Source organism: Platalea leucorodia (assembly GCF_965183815.1).
Source record: "Platalea leucorodia genome assembly, chromosome: 12".
NCBI lineage: Eukaryota > Metazoa > Chordata > Aves > Pelecaniformes > Threskiornithidae > Platalea > Platalea leucorodia.
The window spans coordinates 6921881-6942222 of record NC_138834.1 but is presented as its reverse complement, the minus strand read 5'-3'; the positions used below and the strand labels follow the sequence as shown (position 1 = coordinate 6942222).

The 20342-nt window shown below is 58.4% G+C and overlaps 1 protein-coding gene across 1 annotated transcript; it reads left to right on the top strand.

Moving 5' to 3' along the window:
- Positions 1–659: 659 nt before the first annotated feature.
- Positions 660–19841, top strand: HIP1R (huntingtin interacting protein 1 related). The gene is made up of 31 exons (XM_082324623.1): positions 660–808; positions 6017–6080; positions 6505–6647; positions 6987–7043; positions 7304–7384; positions 7504–7580; positions 7886–7947; positions 9080–9220; positions 9669–9726; positions 9824–9899; positions 10129–10266; positions 10357–10415; positions 10486–10558; positions 10938–11121; positions 11198–11286; positions 11589–11705; positions 12159–12260; positions 12510–12704; positions 12959–13106; positions 13432–13518; positions 13829–13936; positions 14315–14451; positions 15229–15339; positions 15463–15521; positions 15842–15872; positions 16001–16063; positions 16524–16624; positions 17243–17348; positions 18176–18299; positions 18453–18514; positions 18696–19841. The coding sequence occupies exons 1-31, from the start codon at positions 716–718 to the stop codon at positions 18933–18935; spliced, it is 3186 nt and encodes a 1061-aa protein (XP_082180749.1). The 5' UTR covers positions 660–715; the 3' UTR covers positions 18936–19841.
- Positions 19842–20342: the final 501 nt, after the last annotated feature.

The window sequence follows — 20342 nt, the reverse complement described above, 5'->3', positions numbered from 1 at the left end:
GACTTACAGACTGACTGTATTATCTGCCACGCTCAGACGCTTTTATCGAAACTCAAGCCGCATCAAGCTCAGCTGCCTTGTTTTTGGAAGCATTGCAAATACTCCAGGGAGTGCCTTGGCTGTTGTGTTCTCGGATTGAGGAGTTATTCAAAAAAACAAAGCTGCCGTTCAGCGACGGCCTGCTTTCCGCAGGGGTGGATGTTCTCCCCGCTGCTTGACTTTTCTGAAGGGAAGACCGAGAAGCAGGTAGGAACGAAGCTCCGAGTCTCTGCAATGAGTCGCGTGTGTGTTTGCGGGGTTCATTTAGAGGAGGGTGGAGAAGGGGGCTGTTGTAGGAACAGGGCGCAGAATAGGAAATGGGGAGGCACAGCAGAGCGGGAACGAACACCGGGTCCGCCGCCTTTCCCGCACCGCGGCTCCGTGCAGCAGGGAAGCGCCTCGGTGCCGTCCGCACGGCGGGGGCAGCGGGGCGGCAGGGCCGGGCCGCTCCGCTCGGCTCCCGGCTGCCGGCCCCGGGCCGCGCTGCGGGGCCGGGCCCCGCTCCCACCTGCCCGCGGGCGGGGCTGGGCGCGGCCGCCAGGGGGCGCCCTCGTGCGCGGCGCAGCCGGCGCAGTGCGCGGCCGGGAGGAGCCGGGGCGGCGCCGGTCGCTGCCTGCCCGGTGCCCGGTGCCCGGTGCGCGGTGCCCGGTGCGCGGTGCGCGGTGCCCGGTCCACCATGAACAGCATCAAGAGCGTACCGGCGCGGGTGCTGAGCCGCCGCGGCGGGCACAGCCTGGAGGCGGAGCGGGAGCAGTTCGACAAGAGCCAGGCAAGGGCGGTGGAAGGGGGGGGGTCCCGGTCGCGGTCCCGGTCCCGGCCCCGGCCCCGGCCCCGGCTCGGGGCGGGGGCGCTGGCGCTGGGGAACCGGCCCGCTCCGCGGGGCAGCGCCTCGGGGCGCGCCGTGCGCTGATCGCGGGGGCTTCCCGGGGCGGGGGGTCGGGTCCCCGCAGGACTCCGGGGACCCCCCGGTGGGGTGGCGCGGCCCCCGTCCGTCCGTCCGTCCGTCCGTCCGTCGCCGCTGCCGGCGCGGCGCACGCTCCCCCGCCCCCGCCTGCCCCACCGCTTCCTCCCGCCGCGGCCCCAGACCGGTCCCGCGTGGGCACCGGCCCGGCCCGCCGCCCCGGGGCCGGGCAACCGGGGCCGCGTCCCCGCCGTGCGCCGCCGCCCCGGCGGGCAGCAGAGCCCCGGGCCGGCGGTGTGTCCGTGTGTCCGTGTGTCCCCGCACCCTCCCGGGCCTTATCGGCAGGTAAACACGGCCGTGAGCAAACAGGGAAAGTTCTATGGCCCCGGCCGTGCGGCGGGAGCGCGGCCGAGCCCGGGGCTGCCCCCCGGTGCCACCGCACCGGTAACGCGCATCTCTGCATCCCTGCGATGCCCCCCGGCGCCACGGGCTGCCCCGACAAAACGGGGGGTTGTTTTGCACCGGGGCTGGGCCCCCGCCATGGCTCTGGGGTCACGCGTGGGGTCTCCCCGCGGGGGTCGGGGGGCCCGGCCCCGGAGAGGGCGGCAGGGTGAAAGGAAAGGCGTTCATGCCCCGCAGTGTCCGGCTTGGACGGGGGCGTCCGTAGCCCTTCCTGCGGCCCCCGCGGGGCGGGCGATGCTCGGGTGCTGACGGGGCTGGCCTACGGCTTGTGGGACACTAATTACTCCAGCAGCGTGGGCAGGGACGGACAGAGGGACAGGCTCACCAGCTGCCCCAGCAAAAATAATAGTGCCCTCCCGGCACGTGTCCTCTGACCCCTCTGACTCTGCAGGCTGCACATTCGTCGCGGATGTTGTTCCCCTTTGCCCCCTCGCATTGCTGGTCCTGCCCCGGCCCCTGGGCTGGTTTGGCCCCGGAGAGCACCAGGGAAGGCAGGTGGCGATTTCGGGCCTCGCGGGGTCACGGTGCCGCTCGGCCGTGCTGGGTAGGAAACGGAGCTTGTTGGGTTTGGGTGGCGACACGAGAAAACCGGCAATTCTGGTTCCTTCTGGACGCGTCTCCTTCAATCGTCCCACTGGGCACCGCTGATAAGTAATCGCGGCGGGAACGCTGCCTCGTGCGCCAAAGGGCAGCCGGGGCCGGCCGGGCGGGAGCACGTCCTTCCTTCCTCTCTCCCTTCCGCCCTTCCGTGGCGTTTTGGGCTTTTTGGTGGGATTTGTGCCCCACGTGGGTGTGACTTCGCTCGTGGCCGCAGGGACGCCTTGGGCAGAGCCACGTACGGGGTGAGTGGGTGGTCGCTCTCTGTTAGAGCTAAACCTGGGGCTCGCTGGCTGACGGTCACATCCACCACCCAGAACCCACCTTTTTCCCAGCATCCACTGAAAAACTGTGCTAAAGGTGTTTTATCCTAACGTGGCTTCCCGTAGCAGTGCTTCGGGTGAGAGCGAAAGTATTCCAATGTCAGTAAGTGGGTATTGATCTGCCTTTTACATCTAATTATAGCAGCTGCGGAGACGGCCACCGGTCGCCTTTGTACCACGGAGAGGCCGGTGGCACGTCCCTTCCGCACACCTTCGCTGGCCGAGGATTTCACACCACCCTGGAGAATGATGCTGCCGAAACCGAGCGCCCCATCTCCTTTCCCCCGGCGAAGGCCGGGGCGATGCCTGCGGGTGCAGACAGGGGTTGCCGGCCCTGCTGTGATCCCGGATGCTCGCGGGTGATGTGAAGGCCACCTGCTTTCCCTGAAAATGCTTTTTGAGGTCTTGTGTCGGGGTGATGCAGACATCCCCGTCGGAGTGGTTGCCTGTGGGAGACGGGAAGCTGCTGTCCCAGCGGGCGCTCGCTCCGCAGCCTGGCAGGAGGCAAAACTTGCCCTTTTCTGCCGCCAGTTCTCACTTTTCTTAAATAAGGTTAAAAAACCAACGAACTCCAGAGCTGCGAGGAATACAGCATATGTGACTGCTGAGTGGTGCTTTTTTAGTGTAATTTGGGAAGGAGAAGCCTTGGGAAGGGAACTCCGGAGCAGCCGTTTGCAGTTCAGCTGATCTGGCAGTCCTTGTGGAGGACTGAGGAGGTTTCCAGCCCGATGTCCTGCTGCCAAAAAATCACTCCCCGCCGCGGCGTCGCGCTGGGACCCGGCATCCACCTGCCGGGTGGGGATTGCGGCCCTGCGGGATGCTGGGGTTTAGGGGAGCCGTGGGCGGGGAGGATCACGCCATAATTAAAAACAGCCTGGAAAGAAAGGGTGGATGTAAAGTGCGCTCCTTCATTTGGGTGCTTTGATCCTGGCTTTAGTCACCGGCTTGGTACGTGAGGGCTGTGAGTAAGGCATTCGGGCTGCGCCTGTGTGGGCTCCCACAGCTGGCAGCTGGGCAGGTTTTGGGGTTGGACTCCCCCGCTGGCGGGGCCGGGGCTGCACCGCTCCCCGGTGGTGATGGGGAACCATCCGCAGGTGGCGTGAAGGTTTCGGCCAGGCTGGTTGTGGGCCTGCAGTGACAGCGGGGACCTGCCCATCTCCGGACATGCTGATGAGGCCCCAGGAGGCTGGGTCGAGGGTGAATCTCCCCGTTTCGGAGCCGCCCTCCACGGCCCAGCTTCACCAGGCAGCCGGCAGGGACATCCTGAAGGCATGCGGGTCCCAGGCTGCGGCGTTGCCCCGTGCTCATCCCTGGTCCCACCATCCCCTTTTTGGGGATCTCCTGGCCAGCCCGGGGTTTGGAGCCAGCGAAAGCACAGCTGAGCCGGCAGCCCTGAGGGACTGGCATTGGTTCGGTGCCACCGTGGTTTATTTGGGACCACGCTGGACATGGCATCTCCATCATAGTGGTGCTGCGGGTGGGCTGGGGGCTGCCCTTGCCCAGGTCCACTCCTCTGTGCTGGACATAAAATGGCTCTGTTGAAACCTCTGCGCTGAATCACCAAGGATGAAACCAGCCTCTCCGGCAGCTCCCGGGCTGAATTTTGGCTGGTCGGGCTGGAAATGAGCTTACAGGCAATAAACACAATAAAACCACCAGAACCAACGGGAATTACAGCCTGGTTTTGGGACAGTCTAGCTGGGTCCCAGCCCTATCCCCGTCCTGCTGGATAGCGCTGGGCAGCCAAGCTCCTGTCCCCGGGGATGTGGGACAGCGTTCCCTTTCCCGGGGGTCTGCCCTCATCTTGTGCGTCGGCCCCGCCGGCTGCATCTCCTCCCAGCCCCGTGGGGCTCGAGGCTGAGCCCGGCTCCTGCCGATGGGTTGGGACGAGCGTGGTGGGTTGGGACGAGCGTGATGGGTTGGGACGAGCACGTCGTACTGCTCCCGCACGTGGTGGGCAGTGAAAATCCAGGTTTGAGAGACATCTGCCCTGTTCCCCTCGCCATGCAAAACGCCTCAATAAGATGTAATAACCCATTTAGCAGCTCTTCACTGCAAGATGCATTTCCAAGCCCTGCCTTGCAAAACTGTCGGCTTGTTGCGCTCTGGCGCATGATAAACCCTGCTTTCTGCCAATAAACCATCACTGTGGTGGTGTACTGGGAGGCACTGGCAGCCCTGAGGACCCGTGGCACATCTCCTCGCCAGCTGAGCTGTGGTCGAGAGTGCAGCCTCTCCACCGGCTCCAGCCTTTCGGGTGGCTGCGGAGGTGCTGGGAGCTTTGGGCGAGGTGGCTGTGCTGCACGTGCCTGTTCCCGGGCTCTCCAGGCTCGTTAACCTTTGGGAATAAGAGGATTACAGCAAGTCACCGGCTTAACTCTGCTGCTGCTTTATGGCCCCACATGGCGGGGTAACGCCGGGGCTTCCCCCAGCGTAGGAAAGGCAAAACCAATGTCTTTTCCTGGCAACTGGGCTCGGTGTTTTGGGGCTGACTCACTTTTCGGGATGCATTCACTGTGTTTTTGCTGCTGTTGTGCCTGGCTCGTGGGCACAGACGTTTTGGGCTCGTCGGGGGTGGATTTGGTGCCTTGACATCTGCAGCATCGCCCCTTTGCCAGGGCGTCGGGTTCCTCCTGCATAAGTCAGGAGCACTCGATAACCCGGCATCGGGTTCCTCCTCCTGCAGGAAAGCGCCTCGATTCGGAGGCGTCCCCTGGACAAGCGGCTGTGTCGAAGCAGGTGCTTTCCCCGGGAGGGGAAATAAGATTTTTAGAAGGTTTCATGGCTTGTGGGCTGCAGGGAGGGCCCAGGTTTCTCTTCCGGCACGAGCGCCGGCGGCGGGGCCGCTTCCTGCCTTCCCAGCTGGGACCTTTTTCCTCTGCCGGTGACCGAGGGCTCACAGACACGGGCACAGACCGAGCGCTCGTGAGAGGATGATGCAGCCTGGCTGAGTCTGCGGGGACCTGGGGAGGAAGATCCTCATCAATCACAGCAACTCGGTTTTGCAGCCCGTCATCATGTGGGAGATGCGACCAACCCCTGTCTGGGGTCGTCTCTTGAGATAAACCCATAATTTAAAGTGTGCTGTGATCAAACACATTAAAATATAGATAATCCTCCTCTGATAATTACATCGCTCTAGATTTTTGCTCCGTTGAAATGGGCATCGTGGCTGCCACTCCCTCCTTGCTCGGGGGCTGCATTTTCCCTATGTGCTGTTTGCACGCAGCAAAGCCATCAAAAAAAAAAAACCTCCACCGCCCCCTGCTTCAAAGGCTTGTTGTGGTTAGAGAAACAACCCTGGAATTTGGCATCTCACTGTCGTGCTTTAATGCTCCCCGAGCACGGTGCTGAGTTCAGGCTGCAAAAATGCTGTTTGTTTCCTGGGACGGGGACAGCAGGGAGCATCGGCAACTGAGCACCAGTAGCGGCCCGGCTCCAACCGATCGTGCTGGGGATGGGGGGTTTTAACAGGCCGCTTTGATCATGGATAGAAAAGCCTATTTTGACGTGTCATGAACGGCTTTGAGGTGACAAATGTGTTATAAAATTTAGGGTATTCCCCAAAAGTGCCGGGTGGCCAGGCCGTTGCCAGCTGGCAGCGCACCCAGCTCTTTGCTTTGGGGGGACGTGGGTTGGGGACCGCGAGGGTCGTGCTGCTGCTGATGGCGGCCGTTCTTTCCTCCTCTCACAGGCCATCAGCATCAGCAAAGCCATAAATACACAAGAAGCACCGGTGAAGGAGAAACATGCCCGCCGTATCCTTTCCCTCGGCTCTCCTGGTCGGTGTGGAGGAGATCCAGTGCCGAGGCAGGAGGGGTTTCACTCTGCAGGGCTGGAGCCCCGGGAGGTTTGGGAGATGGGAGACCCGTGCAGAGCTTGGTTGGGGGATGGCAGCATGTGGGGTCATCCGTCAGTGAAAATGCAAAGAAGGGCAGTGCAATAAAATTTCTTTGGCAATAAAACGCAAAGGGCCCCGGTGTGCCCTGCTGCAGGGGAAGGTGCACCAGAAAAAAATAAATGGGCATTTTATCTGCGGGTGCAGCATCGCGCCGGCGATCTCTGTGCCTGCGGTACACTCGGTGCGTGTCCCCTTTTTAATGAAAGTTGAACAGGAATAGTCCCCAGCCCCGCCTGTCCCCTGCTCCCGTGTGTGTCAGGTTGGCCTTGACCACAGGGAAGGGATCATCCTGGGGACGCACCATGAGAAGGGAGCGTTCACCTTCTGGTCCTACGCCATCGGGCTGCCCCTGCCCAGCAGTGCCATCCTCAGCTGGAAGTTCTGCCACGTCCTGCACAAGGTCCTGCGCGACGGCCACCCCAACGTGAGTGTCCCCTCCGAAATGTCCCTCCCGCGTTGCTGGCAGGGGGATATTTTTGGCTCTTGCCGAGGTCCCTCGGCACAGAGGGTGGGTTTCCTTCCCTGCCACCTTTCCCAGGCCGTGGGGCTGTGAAGCACTCTGTTATCTCGCATCTTTGAAACCTCCCTGTGCAAAGCCCTGACCTCTGGTTGCCATTGGAGAGCTTGAACTTCTTCTCCCAAAGCTAGAGTGGTGTAAGGGCCTGGATTCATCCCCATTCCCAGCTTCAGGGCAGGCAGGCAGGCACTCGCCCAGCTCCATGCCAGCCCCACCATGCCACGTCCCTCCTGTTTTGGTCCCCAGGTCCTGCAGGACTGCCAGAGGTACCGCAGCAACATCCGAGAGACGGGGGACCTGTGGGTGAGTGGGGCGAAGTGGAGGTTTGTGCCTTCTGGGGGCTTTGGGGTGGGTGTTGAAAGACATCATGTGCACGGGGAGGGCAAAGCACCCCCTGAAATAACCCATCGCCTCTGACTCCGCTGGGTGATGGTTATGCACATGGCGAAGGGCAAGAGGGTGAGGGCCGTAGGGCTGGTGCAGGTTCGCCGTCGTGTGCGGGCTCTGCCCGATCCAGTCGCATCGCTCCGGATTCGCCACGTTTCCCCTCGTGTCTCTGGCAGGGCCATTTGCACGACAGGTATGGGCAGCTGGTGAGCATCTACACACGGCTCCTCCTCACCAAGATCTCCTTCCATGTCAAGGTGAGAGACTCTGCCACCTCTGCACCCTGCCGTGCTGGGGCACGGGGCTTCACCGGGGCTTGTGTCGCATCAGCAAAAATATTAGCAGTGACTGCTAATTTTGTTTTCCTTTTACAAAGCATCCCGAGTTCCCCCCAGGCCTTGAAGTGTCAGATGAGGTGCTGGAAAAGACCGCGGGGACGGACGTGAACAACATGTGAGTGTCCTGGCAAGAGCAAAGCAACCAGTGCGTGGTCGCCGGCTCCGTGCCGCCGGGCTGGCAGCATCCTGCTAACGAAACAGCTCCTGTTCAGGGCAGCCATCGGTGTTTTATAAATTGGGTGGACGGTGCCTGATTCCTCCTGCACCTGCAGAGTGGTGAGGAGTGTAAACGCAGGGAGCAAACCCACCAAATTCTTGTCAATCCGAGCCCTTGCCGGCACGGGGACCTGCAGCGAACATGAGCAGCCGGAACAAGGATGTCTCTGCCACCGAGTGACAGGGTTTTGGTTTTTTTGGCAGCTTCCAGCTGACGGTCGAGCTGTTTGACTACCTGGACTGCGAGCTGAAGCTGTCGGAGTCAGGTGAGGAGGCGGCAGGTCCCTCCTGCTCGCCCCAGGGCTCTTGAGCAATAGTTTCGCTCTTTGGTCGGGAATGGAGTTCCGGGAGGCTGAGGTCAGAGGTTCAGGTCCTTCCTCCTCGTCCGATGAGATTTCTGAGGTCGTTTCTCAGCTGGATTCCCCTGTTGATGCTCTGTAGAGGTGGTTGTAGGAAAATATTTAAGGAACGTGGCTGGTTTTAGCCCACCTGAACAAAGCAGAGTGGTGTTTTCAGAGCGGTGCTGCTCTGAAATATGTTTTTGTTTCTTTTTGGTACAACCATGTTAATCATATGCGTTACCCAAATCCTTTCTATCCCCCTGAAGCAGAGGATGGGGCTGTACCTCTTTCCAAATACTCATTTCCCCTCATTGAAATACCTCCCAGGAGGGCTGGAGGCCCCTGCCCACGTCTGCGTCTCTCGCCTCCTACTCCAGGAATTTTTAGATGGTTTAAAAATGCAGCGGTTTCTTCCTCTGTTGTGAGTCAGGAACACGGAGCTGCCCTGGAAAACAGGGCACAGCGGGAGCGACTGTGCTCCCGGCTCCTGTCAGCCTCCTGCTTCTCCTCCTGACCCAGTTATACAGAGAATTTATATTCATAAATACTTTAAAGCTGAGTGGGGAAGAAGCCAGAGTGGATATGCTGGCTGGATTTCTGCCAAGGGAAGGGATCCATTTCTGAGCCAGGGCAGGCGAGGCTGCGGTGCCGGCAAGGCTGTCCCCTGCCCTGGGATCCTCTCCCAGCTCCTTCCATCATTAAACAAAGCAGAGCAAAACCCCTCGCCTTCCCCAGCTGCATCACGCAATGGCAGCTCCTGAGGGCAGCCGGCCTGCCTTTGCATTGTCCTGGGGTTAAATCCCTCCTTTTTGGGGTCGGGGTGTCCGGGGCAGAGCTGAGCACCCCCTCCCTCTGCCACCATGGTCCCTTTGGGTGTTTTTCTTGCACGGAGGGGAGTTGTTCCCAGCTCGGTGGGACAGGACAGGCAGCAACCCTGGCATTTACCCCGTGTCCTGGCAAAGCCACATCCGTCGTGGTTAATGATCAAGCCGAGTCGCCCGGAGCGGGGCGGCTCTGCAAACACGGCGCTGGCGCCTCACCGTGCTCAACCCTTCAGTTTTCAGGCAGCTCAACACCTCGATGGCGATCTCGCAGATGTCGGCGGTGCAGTGCCGCCTGGCCCCCCTCATCCAGGTCATCCAGGACTGCAGCCACCTCTACCACTACGCCGTCAAGTTAATGTTCAAGCTGCACTCCTGTGAGTCCTTGGGGATGTTCCCCACGCTTTTCCCGGGTCAGGCTTCTGGCTGGATTCTCGGGGCTCAGGCTTGCGTGGATGGAGGCATCCATTGCCATGTCCCTGTATCCCAGCCGGGCTCCAAGGACCTGCTCCACCCCATGTAGACATCCCGCATGAAGGAATTAGGACTTGTCCTTGATGAATTCAAACTGATGTGCCTTGGCCCGCCAGCCCCCTGCGCCAGGGGCCTCGCGTGGTTATTTCAGGGTTCCCACGCCTGCCTCTCCCTGCACTGTGTCTGTGGTCCCTATGCCAGGGATGGGGACGCCCCACTCCCGTCCTGATCCCTCACATCCCGCTCCCACCTGGCCTTCACCGGCTGGCTTTTGCAGCCGGATAGATCCGGGCATGTGTGAATAAATTTGCAGCCCTGGATCAGTCACGGCTGTCCCCTCCATTGCCGCAGGTCTACCAGCCGACACGCTGCAGGGCCACCGAGACCGTTTCCACGAGCAGTTTCGCAGGTAACCTGGGCCGAGGTGGGGTGGTGGGGTCCCCTCCCTGCTGCCAAGCCCCCTCCCCACCTCCCCTGCGAGCGGTTTTTCTTTCCTCCCTCTCCAGCCTCAAAAACTTCTTTAAGAAAGCATCCGACATGCTGTATTTCAAGCGGCTCATCCAGATCCCTCGGCTGCCAGAGGTACGGCGGGATTTTGGTGTGGTGCTCGTATGTGATGCTTTGGAGAGCTTGTGGGTTCAGGGTGTGGGGGGGTGTCCCCATGGATGGGTTCGGGGTCTGGGGACACTGCAGAGGCACCTGCCAGCACATCTCAGCAGCACAGGGATGGCTGCCTCCCTTTCCTCAGCGGTCGGTCTGCAGCAGTTCCCGAAATCCCAGGCGATGCCATCGCAAATTCTTGTCCCTGCAGAGCCCCCCGAACTTCTTGCGGGCATCCGCGCTGGCCGAGCACGTGAAGCCAGTGGTCGTCATTCCTGAGGAAGCTCCCGAGGACGAGGAGCCGGAGAACCTCATTGAGATCAGCACGGCTTCCACCACGGAGCCGCAGGTGGGGGCACGGGGATGGGATGGGGACCCTGGGACGGTGGGGGCAGGCACCTGCAGCCTGGCTCAGCTCAGCACCCTCTGTCTTCCCCAGATCACCTCGGATATATTTGAGCAAACCTTTGGGCCACCCAATGGCATTCGGGACGACAGGTATGGGGGTCCGTGGTGGCAGAGGAGGGGTGGCCGCCGCCACATGGGACCAACCTGCCTTTCTCTGCAGGGATGCACAGATCGAGAGCCTGAAAAAGGAGGTGGACATGCTCCGTGCGGAGATGGAGAAGATTAAACTGGAGGTAAAGCCTGGCCAGGAAGCAGCCAGTGCGGGAGAGGTGGGCGGTTTTCAGTGCTGTAGCATGGAAACCCCAATGGGATGCAGCAGAAACCAGGGGCCTTGCACCCAGCGCTGCGTTTTGGGGCCTCTTTCAGTGCCAGGTTCTGACTCCTGATGGAGATGGGGTGGGGACACATGAGACCTGTCCCTTGCTCTCCCAGACCTGCTGCTTGCAGTGGGCACAGCGTGGTTGCAGGGGCCGAGGGGAGAGCTTTCCTGTGCATCTCGCGGCTGCTTTGCCCAAATCGCAGCCAGGCACCTGGATAGGGATGCTGGGGAGGGCAGAGTCGTTGCTGGCATCGGTGCAGGGCGGTGCCCGAGTGCCTGATGGTGTCCCGCAGGCGCAGCGCTACATCACGCAGCTCAAGGCGCAGGTGAACAGCCTGGAGGGCGAAGTGGAGGAGCAGCGCAAGCAGAAGCAGAAGGCGCTGGTGGACAACGAGCAGCTGCGGGACGAGCTGGAGAGGCTGCAGAGGGTGAAGCAGGACAGCGACAGGTCCCAGCGTCTCTGTGCCGAAGCGGAAAGTAGGTGCCCTACAGCACCCGTTGGCCGCAGGACACCTGCACCGCAGTTGCTGATGCTTTTTCTCACCCTGTCCAGAGAAAGCCAATGCCACCGAGATCCGCTACACGAAGCTGAAGGAGAAGCACAGCGAGCTCATCAACACACATGCTGAGCTCCTGAGGAAGGTAACGCTGTTGCCTGTGCTGGGCAGGGACGAACCACTGCCTTCATCCCTCCACCACCGCCAGTGTGGCTCGTGCATGCCCAGCCCCACCCTGTACCGGTCCCATTGTCCTGCCCCCAGGGACCTCTGAGCACCAGGTGGGGGGCACCCCTTGAATTCATGTCCACCGATGGTCAGTATTTTGGATGCCGTGAAAAAGGCGTCTCCAAGCTACTCCCCCAGCCAAAATTTGGGCAGAACGAGCACAGCGGTGACGAAGGTCCCCCGCTCTGAATGCCCAGTAATCTTTGTGTCCTCACGCAGAACGCCGACACTGCCAAGCAGCTGACGGTCACGCAGCAGAGCCAGGAGGAGGTGGCACGCGTCAAGGAGCAGCTGGCGTTTCAGGTGGAGCAGGTCAAGCGGGAGGCCGAGATGAAGGTGAGCCAGCGCGGCCCCAAGTCCAGCCCTGCTGGCCTGGCACCAAGCCCTTCCCAGCCTTGGAAACGTGGTGGCTGCACACAATTTGGGTGCAAGGGGTAGGCGTGGTTGTTGGTGTCAGTCCCTGGTCTGGGAAAGAGTTGCCCTGGCTCCTCAGGAGGGTGTTATTTAATGCGTGCTTCATTCCCTCTTGCCCAAATCTGCCATTTCTTCCCCCAAGAAAATGCCACAATAAAAATTGATGGGTTTGGGTGCTTTCGTTCTCTGGGGCCCAAGCTGGAGGCTGCTCCCAAAATTCCTGCCCTGAGGAAACAACCCCCCCCGAGATCCTTGAAACCCCTCCCTCAAAACACAGCCAGGCTGGTTCCCCCTGTCGTGGCCACGTGCTGGTGCCGAGCGGGGCCAGAGCACGTTTGCAGCAGCTGAGCCCCCGGCACGGGCGTGCGGTTGCAGCTGGAGGACCAGAGCGTGCAGATGGAGCAGCTGCGGCAGGAGCTGGACGCCCGGCGGGACGAGCTGGACCAGGCGCAGCGCTCGCTCAGCCAGGCCAAGCAGGTACAAGGCTGGGGGCACGGGATGCGCCCAAATCCCCATCACAAATCCCTGTCATGCAAGATGGCGTGCCTGACACCGCTGCCAAGCCAGCCGTGCAAACAGCAGCCCAGGGAGCCGTCATGGGGCCGAACGCGGGTCCACCCCATCAGTGTCATGAGCTGGGCATGTCCTCAGCTCCCCTCTGTGTAGCTGTTGGGCTCATGACATGGTGACAGGTGAGTGACAGGGGTCTCGTGGCCCCACTGGCAGGCAGGCGCGGAGCTCAGTGCCCAGGTGGAGGCCCTGCACGCTGAGAAGGAGGTGCTGAGGCGGTCGGTGAGCGAGAAGGAGTGTGAGCTGCTCTCTGCGCGTGGCCTCATCGAGGAGAAGGAGCTGCACCTGAGCCAGGAGGCGGACAAGGCCACAAGGGAGATCCGTGAGCTACAGGGCAGGCTCCTGGAGAAGGTACGGTGCTGCGTGGAGAGCCCACCACCCCTCTACTCGCTGGGGCGAGACGTGTTTGAGGGTGCTGAGTAGACGCAGGGCTCAGCTGAGCCATTGCTAATGTAGCTGGTAGGATATGATTTGCACTAGCAATAATGGGATGCTTGGGTCTAATCCTGCAAAGGGGCTCTTGAGGGATATGCTGGTGATGGGGCCACGCCGATCAGGGTCCTGTGTCCCAGTTGTGCCACTCACCTGTTCCTCCCACCCCACAGAGCAACCAGGAGCAGACCCTGCAGCAGAAGCTGCTGGATGAGCAGTTTGGCATCCTGCAGGAGACGGTGCGGGAGGCGGAGGGCATCCTCCGTGACGCGGTGGCCAAGCTGGACGACCCGCTGCACATCCGCTGCACCAGCTCCCCAGGTATGTCCCGCTCGACCACAGGGGCTGCAACCTGCAGTCCCTTCTCCCTCCAGAATAACACTGATAACATTGCATCTCAGCTTCCCCCAGGCATTCTTTCCTACCAAACATCACGCCCAAGGAGGCTGGGGTCACTTCCTAGGAGTGAATTTTTAGCCCTCATCTCAGCACTATTTTTTCAGATTTTTAGTGCTGTTCCCTGGCCGGGGCCGTCAGGACCTGAGCTGTCTTGGCTTCCACTCAGTGGTGCCCCGTGGAGTCAGCACTCGTGGTCATTCAGACACTCGGCAGCCTGACTGTGCTAACGAAGCTAAATTCATTGCAGATTACCTTCTCAGCCGGGCGCAGGCAGCGCTGGAGTCCACGGACGCCCTAGAGAACGGGCACGCGCAGTACGTGGCCTCCATGGCAGGTACCTGGGGCTGGGAACCGGTGGCATTGCTTGCATCTTGCTTTTATTTTTATACATTCAGCAGCCCCCAGCTGCTTCGGGGCCATTGGCAAGCGTGCAATGCCCTGGTGATGGAGGGACACGGCGGGTGGAGTTGGTGGGTTCCCATGAGCTCGTTCAAGGAGCAACCTGCAAGCTGGAAGGGTCAATCTTGGCCTCTCCAAGCTCTTGTACTGATCCTTAAGTGCCTTCGAGGGCGGGTCGCAGCCCCCAGGACATGGCAACTGGTGCCCTGGGCTGGCAGCACCTGACCACGTCCTCTCGCCGGCAGATGCTGCGGGGCTGGTGGGGGCTCTGGCCCTCTTCGCACACCTGACAGCCGACACCATCGTGAATGGCAGCGCCACGTCCCACCTAGCTCCCACTGACCACGCTGACCGTGAGTGCCGTGTGTGGACGTGGTGGGTGTTGGGGGTTTTTTTGCTTGTGGGGCTTGTTTTTGGGGTGGCCGTGCCAAAGCCCCCTCCGCTGGGGACTGGATATGGGGCAGATCTTCCCCAGGGGTAGCACGGTCCCCCCAGCTCCCCCTGCTCCCCTTTCTGACGTTCCCTCCCCTCCAGTGCCCCTTCCTGGGCCAGGAACATCGCTTTGCTCCTGGAAACCAATTTATGCTCTTCTGCAAGAAATTTTCTGGACGCCGCCGATGCTTGGCATCATCTCTGCGGCCAAGGGGAGGAGGAAGAGGAGGGTGGCAGGGCTGGGATGGGGGATGCCCCTGCCCCACGAGGGGCCTGGCACCGACCCATCCTCTCCCCAGGGCTGACGGAGACGTGCCGGGACTGTGGGCAGCGGAGCCTGGACTACCTGGGCGAGCTGAAGGACAAGCAGACGCTGGGGCATGCCGAGCTGGGGGATGTGCGGCGGGCGCTGCGGGGGGTCCTGCAGCTGGCCCAGGTAGGAGATGGAGCCCAGCGCATCCACCTTCTCGCCCAGGGCTGGCAGGGTGGGTTATGTACTGGCATTGGCATTTCCTGAAGGAAAAATCAAAGCAGGCAGTTAATGCAGAAGGACATTGCCTCAGTTTGTCAAGGTGGGAGGTTTGCTTGCACCCTTCTGGCTGGACCTTGATGGACAGCTTTTTAAAAAAAAAAAAAAAAAATCAAACCATGGCTTTCCATAATGTCCAGAGCTGAAATTGAAGACACTGGGTTGGGGTGAGAGCTTTGGGGTGGTTTGTCCCCCATACCCACAGGTTCTGGTGCTTTCCTTGAGCCATCTCAGCTTCCGAGCGCCGAGACCCTTCCTGGTGGTGCGTGGAGACAGCCATGCTCAGAGCAGCTGAAGTCTTTCAGCCCAGTAACCCCTGCAGAATAAAACTTTCAGATATTTGTTCTCATGGAGCTCCATGGGAGCTTTTCCATTAAACCGCTATTAATTCAAAGGCTATCGGCTCTCTGGAGCCTTGTCCTGCCGAAACTGCTCCTGTGATAAGAGTTTTGTCACCTTGATTTGGGGCATTTCTTACCTCTGAGGTCCCTGTGCCATGTTTGCTGCAAGTTGGTGGCATATGTGCCTCCACCCTCAAGGTCTGCAGAATGCTGCTCCTGCAGCTTTATTTATTTAGAGGGGAAAAAAAGAAGTCGGATACCTTGGTTTGGAGTTATTCCTTACAAATATTCCCTTCTCTCCCTCTGCCTAAAACCTCCTGGCGGCTGCTGCCTCTTCTGGCAGGAGCTGAGGCCCAAGAGCTTAGACATCAAGCAAGAAGAGCTGGGGGACATGGTTGAGAAGGAGATGGCCTCCACCTCAGAGGCGATTGAGGATGCTGTCAGGCGGATAGAGGTGAGACGAAGCTGCAGGACAGGCCATTTTAGTTCCTCAGGGCAGGAGTGTCCGTTCCTCCTCCACCCTGCTCGCCATCACAGCAACGTGGTGTCCAGCCCTTCCTCTTATGTTTCCCAACAGGAGATGATGAGCCAGGCCAGAAACGAGAGCTCCGGTGTTAAGCTTGAAGTGAACGAGCGGTGAGTTTTGAGGGGTGGTGTGTGACAGCCGCGGGCAGGTTTCTGTCCCGTGCCCATACCCTGCGTGCTTTACTCCAGAGCTGCACATGCAACCCGGTGCTGCATCGTCCTGATGCTGAGCACGAAATTCTCTTTAGGAGGGTAGACCTTCATCTTGCACGTCTAAGCCAATTCTTCATGGCTGCTTTGTGGGCCACTTAGAAGTAACCTGCAGGCTGGCTGGTCTCCAAAAAAGGCCCATTTTCTAGCTGAGGCCAAAGCCTGCTTCCCTGGACACGGCGTCAGAGGATGCTCAACGCTTTTCTCTTGTTTCCCTACAGGATTCTGAACTCCTGCACAGACTTAATGAAGGTTAGTTCTGCAGAAACCTAGCTGGGGTGTCAAGACTGTGCAAAACTGTAACTTCCCACCATTGGCAGCATCAATCATTCTCTATAAAATCCCCATCAAATACCGAAACCTGTTTTGTTTCGTTCCAGGCTATTAGACTTCTTGTAATGACATCTACAAACCTACAGAAGGAGATAGTAGAAAGTGGCCGGGTAAGTCCTCCCCTACCCTCGTATCTTTGCACTGACATGAAATATGGGAGCATCTCCCACAATCTGCAGAAACACGGGCTGAATTTTGTGCTTTCCCGTGTTGGCCATACTCTGGCAGTCTCACTTGCTGGAGATGGGCTGCTCAGCCCTGTGCCCTCTGCAGACGTCACTGTCACCTTTGCAAAGCCTTGTCCATCTAAAGACGCCAGCCCAAACTTCTGTGTGTGAAACCCAGACCACATTCACAGACTTGGGGCTCCAAAGTTAGTTTTCTCGATCTGTGTTTAAGCAGGCCGGTAAGAGCGACCTGAAGGACACAGAAATGCTGCCAATCCCTTGATTTATGAATTTATATATGAATTTATATATTGTTATATTTTATATGGCTATTTTATGGATTTATAGATTGTTGTATATTAGGAACAAGTTAATACAAGCAATAATATTCTCATAACAACAGGGGGCAGCAACAACTCAGGAGTTTTATGCCAAGAACTCGCGCTGGACCGAAGGGCTGATCTCTGCCTCCAAGGCGGTGGGCTGGGGAGCCACGCAGCTCGTGTAGGTACCCCCGGGACCTCTCCCACGGCCGCTGCAGGAGGCTCCTCTCCGGGCACAGCTCCGTGTGCTGCGCCCAGGGCTGGCCCACGCTTCTGCATCGCCCGATAACCCAAACTGTCCCACTGCTGAGTCTGCATATGGAGCATTATTGCTAATTCCTTATAGAACATCGTAGCCCGGGACAGACCACACGATCACTGAAATAGGGACTGCCAGTTCCTCCCTGTTTGCAAAATGTGAAAATTACTGCAATCAAATGCTCCGTGTCCTGGTTGCTGCTTAGATGGTCGTGGTCGGGGTGGTTGGGATCGGGGCAGGGTATCCCCGTGCCAGTGCAGGAAATGTGGGGGCTTTTTTGGACAAAGCTTTAAAAATCTCATCCACTTCATTATGGAAGCATAATCCTGCCCCCATTGATATTTTATACCCAGCCAAAACTTCTGGATTTGGGCTTTGAGTAATTGCTTGTAAATGAGCTTTAAATAATTACAGGCAACGCTGCTGGTTCAAGGTCTGGTGCCGATTTCTAAGGGTATAACAGGAGGTAAATAGCCTGCACTTGCTTCGTAGTGCACGGCGAGTATCTCTAATCCGATCTCCCTTCTGATCTGAACGCAGGGAGTCAGCAGACAGAGTCGTCCTGCATACGGGCAAATATGAAGAACTGATCGTCTGCTCCCATGAAATCGCCGCCAGCACGGCCCAGCTGGTGGCTGCCTCCAAGGTGAGTGTCCCAGCAGGACTGCCTGCACGCGGCTCCTCAAGTCTTCAGTCATTTCTGTTCCCACGGTGTTGTCCCGCGGATGCTTTCGGGCAGCAGTGTGTGGCTGTCCTGTCCGCCAGTCCTGCAGCCTCCTCCCGGAGCAGGGAGTGAAGGGCAGCTCTTACTATTTTCCAGTCAGTCTGTGATTTTAATCCATGTGTCTTCACCTGCATTAATATTCCCACACCTAGCAGGGCTTGCCTCAGAAATGAAGATGCGTAAAACCTCCCATCTTCCTCCTGTCAAGCTGATGATGTAAAGAAAATGTTAATAACTAATGAGAAACCCCAAATAAGCAACTGCAGCAGCTAGCATTGAGAATGATGGATTTTGGTCCTTGCCACCTTTCCTGTCGGTGTGGGCGAAAGCCATGTGGAGGGAGTTCAGTGAGCAAATGGGGATGCAGGCTGGGGAGAGGAGGACCCATACTGCTTTTTACGGCAGATGGTTTTAAAACTAAGAGCATGGTTAAAAAAAAAAAAGCTCTGTCTTCACCAGTGCTGCTTGGCTCAGGTGGGAGTTGAACTGGTTTGGTGTGCTGGGGCTGAAGGGCCTTGCAGGGGTCACCTTGGCTGGCTGTGACGGGATCATCAAGAACAAACATGTCCATCTGTCTGTCCGTCCTTTTCACCCCTGGGTTTTCATCCCTGAGGAGTGTTCTGACATGGTGTGATCAGTGGCTCTGCTCTCATGCAGAACATGGCTGCCTGGGGGCTCCCCTGAGCCGGCGGGAGCCGGTGCGGAGGTGCCGTGGTGGGGACCCACAGCCGTCCCCGTGCTCGTTGCAGGTGAAAGCCGAGAAGAGCAGCAGGAACCTGGGCCGGCTCCAGGAGTGCTCGCGCAACGTCAACGAGATGGCGGCCAACGTGGTGGCTTCCACCAAGTCGGGGCAAGAGCAGATTGAGGAGAAAGGTGAGATTTTTATGAAGAAAGGGGAGAAATAAACACCCCAAATCCCTTTCTGACCTAGTGAACACGCCAAGGTGGCCCGCTGGCTGCACTTTGGCACGTGAGGGTCCTCTGGAAGGGGTGCGCTCAGCGAGGACCCCCTGCTTTTCCCCACAGACACCATGGACTTTTCGGGCATGTCCCTCATCAAGCTGAAGAAGGAAGAGATGGAAACACAGGTATGGCCGCGAGGGTGGATTCGGTGCTGCCACCCTTGGGCTAGGCTGAGGTCCTGATCCGGACCCATGCAAGGCAGGGGGGGTCCCTTCTTCTGACCCCCCCCCAGCACCACGCTGGGGTTGGCAGGGGGGGATCGCACCCCCGGGGTGCGCAGGGCCCAAGATGGCTGTTTGGGCGCAGGTGAAGGTGCTGGAGCTGGAGAAGCGTCTGGAGGGCGAGCGGGTGCGCCTGGGCGAGCTGAGGAAGCAGCATTACGCCCTGGCCGGGGGCTACGACGCGGTGGAGGACGGGGAGGCGAAGCCGGCGCCGGCCCCCAGGCGAGGCATCCTCAAGAAGCCCCCCCTGGCCCAGAAGCCCGGCCCCAGGGAGGTAGGGTCCCCAGGGGGTACATACACACGGGGGGGTGCGTTCACAGCGTGAGCGACTGATATTTCGCTTTATCCCCCTCTCGTTTCAGCCCGAGCGAGACCCTGGCCCGTACCCCCCTCACGGGGCGAACTTCTAGCGGGGGCTGGCTGTGTTTTCAGCAGATCGCATTGCCTTTGCGCTGCCGTGCCTTCGTGTGCGGGGGTCTCCTCACCACCCGGCCTGGAAAACTGGATTTTTTAAAAGAAAAATTTTTTTTTTTTTTTCCTTCACTCGATTCCTATCCGTAGAGCGGGGGGGGGCTCCTGCCGGCTCCCCGGGCAGCGCAGGATGCCCTCCTCTTCCTGGCCTGCCAACCGGCTCTCCCGGTTTAATTTAATTTAGGGTTTGGTTTTTTTTTTTTTTTTTAAAAAAAAACTTTATCAGCACTAGAAGTTTTCAGTAAATGTAGCTCTCTACTGTACTGCTCAGACCCTTTCAAAGAACTGTGAACTGTTTTTAAAGTAGGAAACTGTTGGGCTTTTCTTGCAACCATTTTTTAAATTCCCCTTTTTCAGCCTGAGGAATAATTTGACTTTGTTTCGGCGTGGGATCGGCCCTCAGTGGAGAGGGAGACGTTAGCCTTAACTGGCACGAGGAGCAGGGCTTTTGTAAGGGAAAAAGCAGTTACTGGCACACACTGGCAATAAGGATACAAACTGTTTTTTTTTTCCTTTTCTATTTTTTATTACTACAGCAACATCAAGGGATCAGTTGCGTTATGTTTTATATTTAAGATAATTAGCAGAATTAAATCTAACCATGGCCTGTGGGAGCTGGGGGATAGAGAAGTCTGCAGCAATAACAAATTACTGATGTGGAGAGACATGGGGGCAGAAGAAGAGTTCTGTCAGCTCTGTCTTCCCTTGGAGCTACTACCACGATGTAGATAATTAAAAAAGCAATATTTAAAATACGTGTTGCGGTGCCTGGTGAGCTTGTCGGTGGGGAGGGGGCTGATGGCAGGGCCGGGGCTGTGCTGGTTGAAGCAAGCCAGCCCTGAAGCGTGGGGCAGCGAAAGGCAAGGGTATGCCTCGAAGGAATTAGCTAAAGCACCGGGGCAGGGTGAGGCGTGTGGGGACACCGGTGTGGGATGTGGCCCTGCGCCCACCGAGGTGTATGTGGGGTTTTTTATATATAGAGAGAGAGATAGATAGATACATATATAGATATATGTGTGTATGTATGTGTATATATATATATATACAGCTCTCTGTGTGTGTATATACACACAGATACATTTGTATGTACATATAGCTGTGTATATATACAGATGTACACACAAATATATATCTTGCTTTATAGCTACCTAGCTATACAGATATAGCTATGTATCAAACTATATATTGTGTGTATCGTGCTTTTTTCCTCTGTGTGCATACAGTATTTGTATAGCCACAACTATCTAGCTCTATACATGTA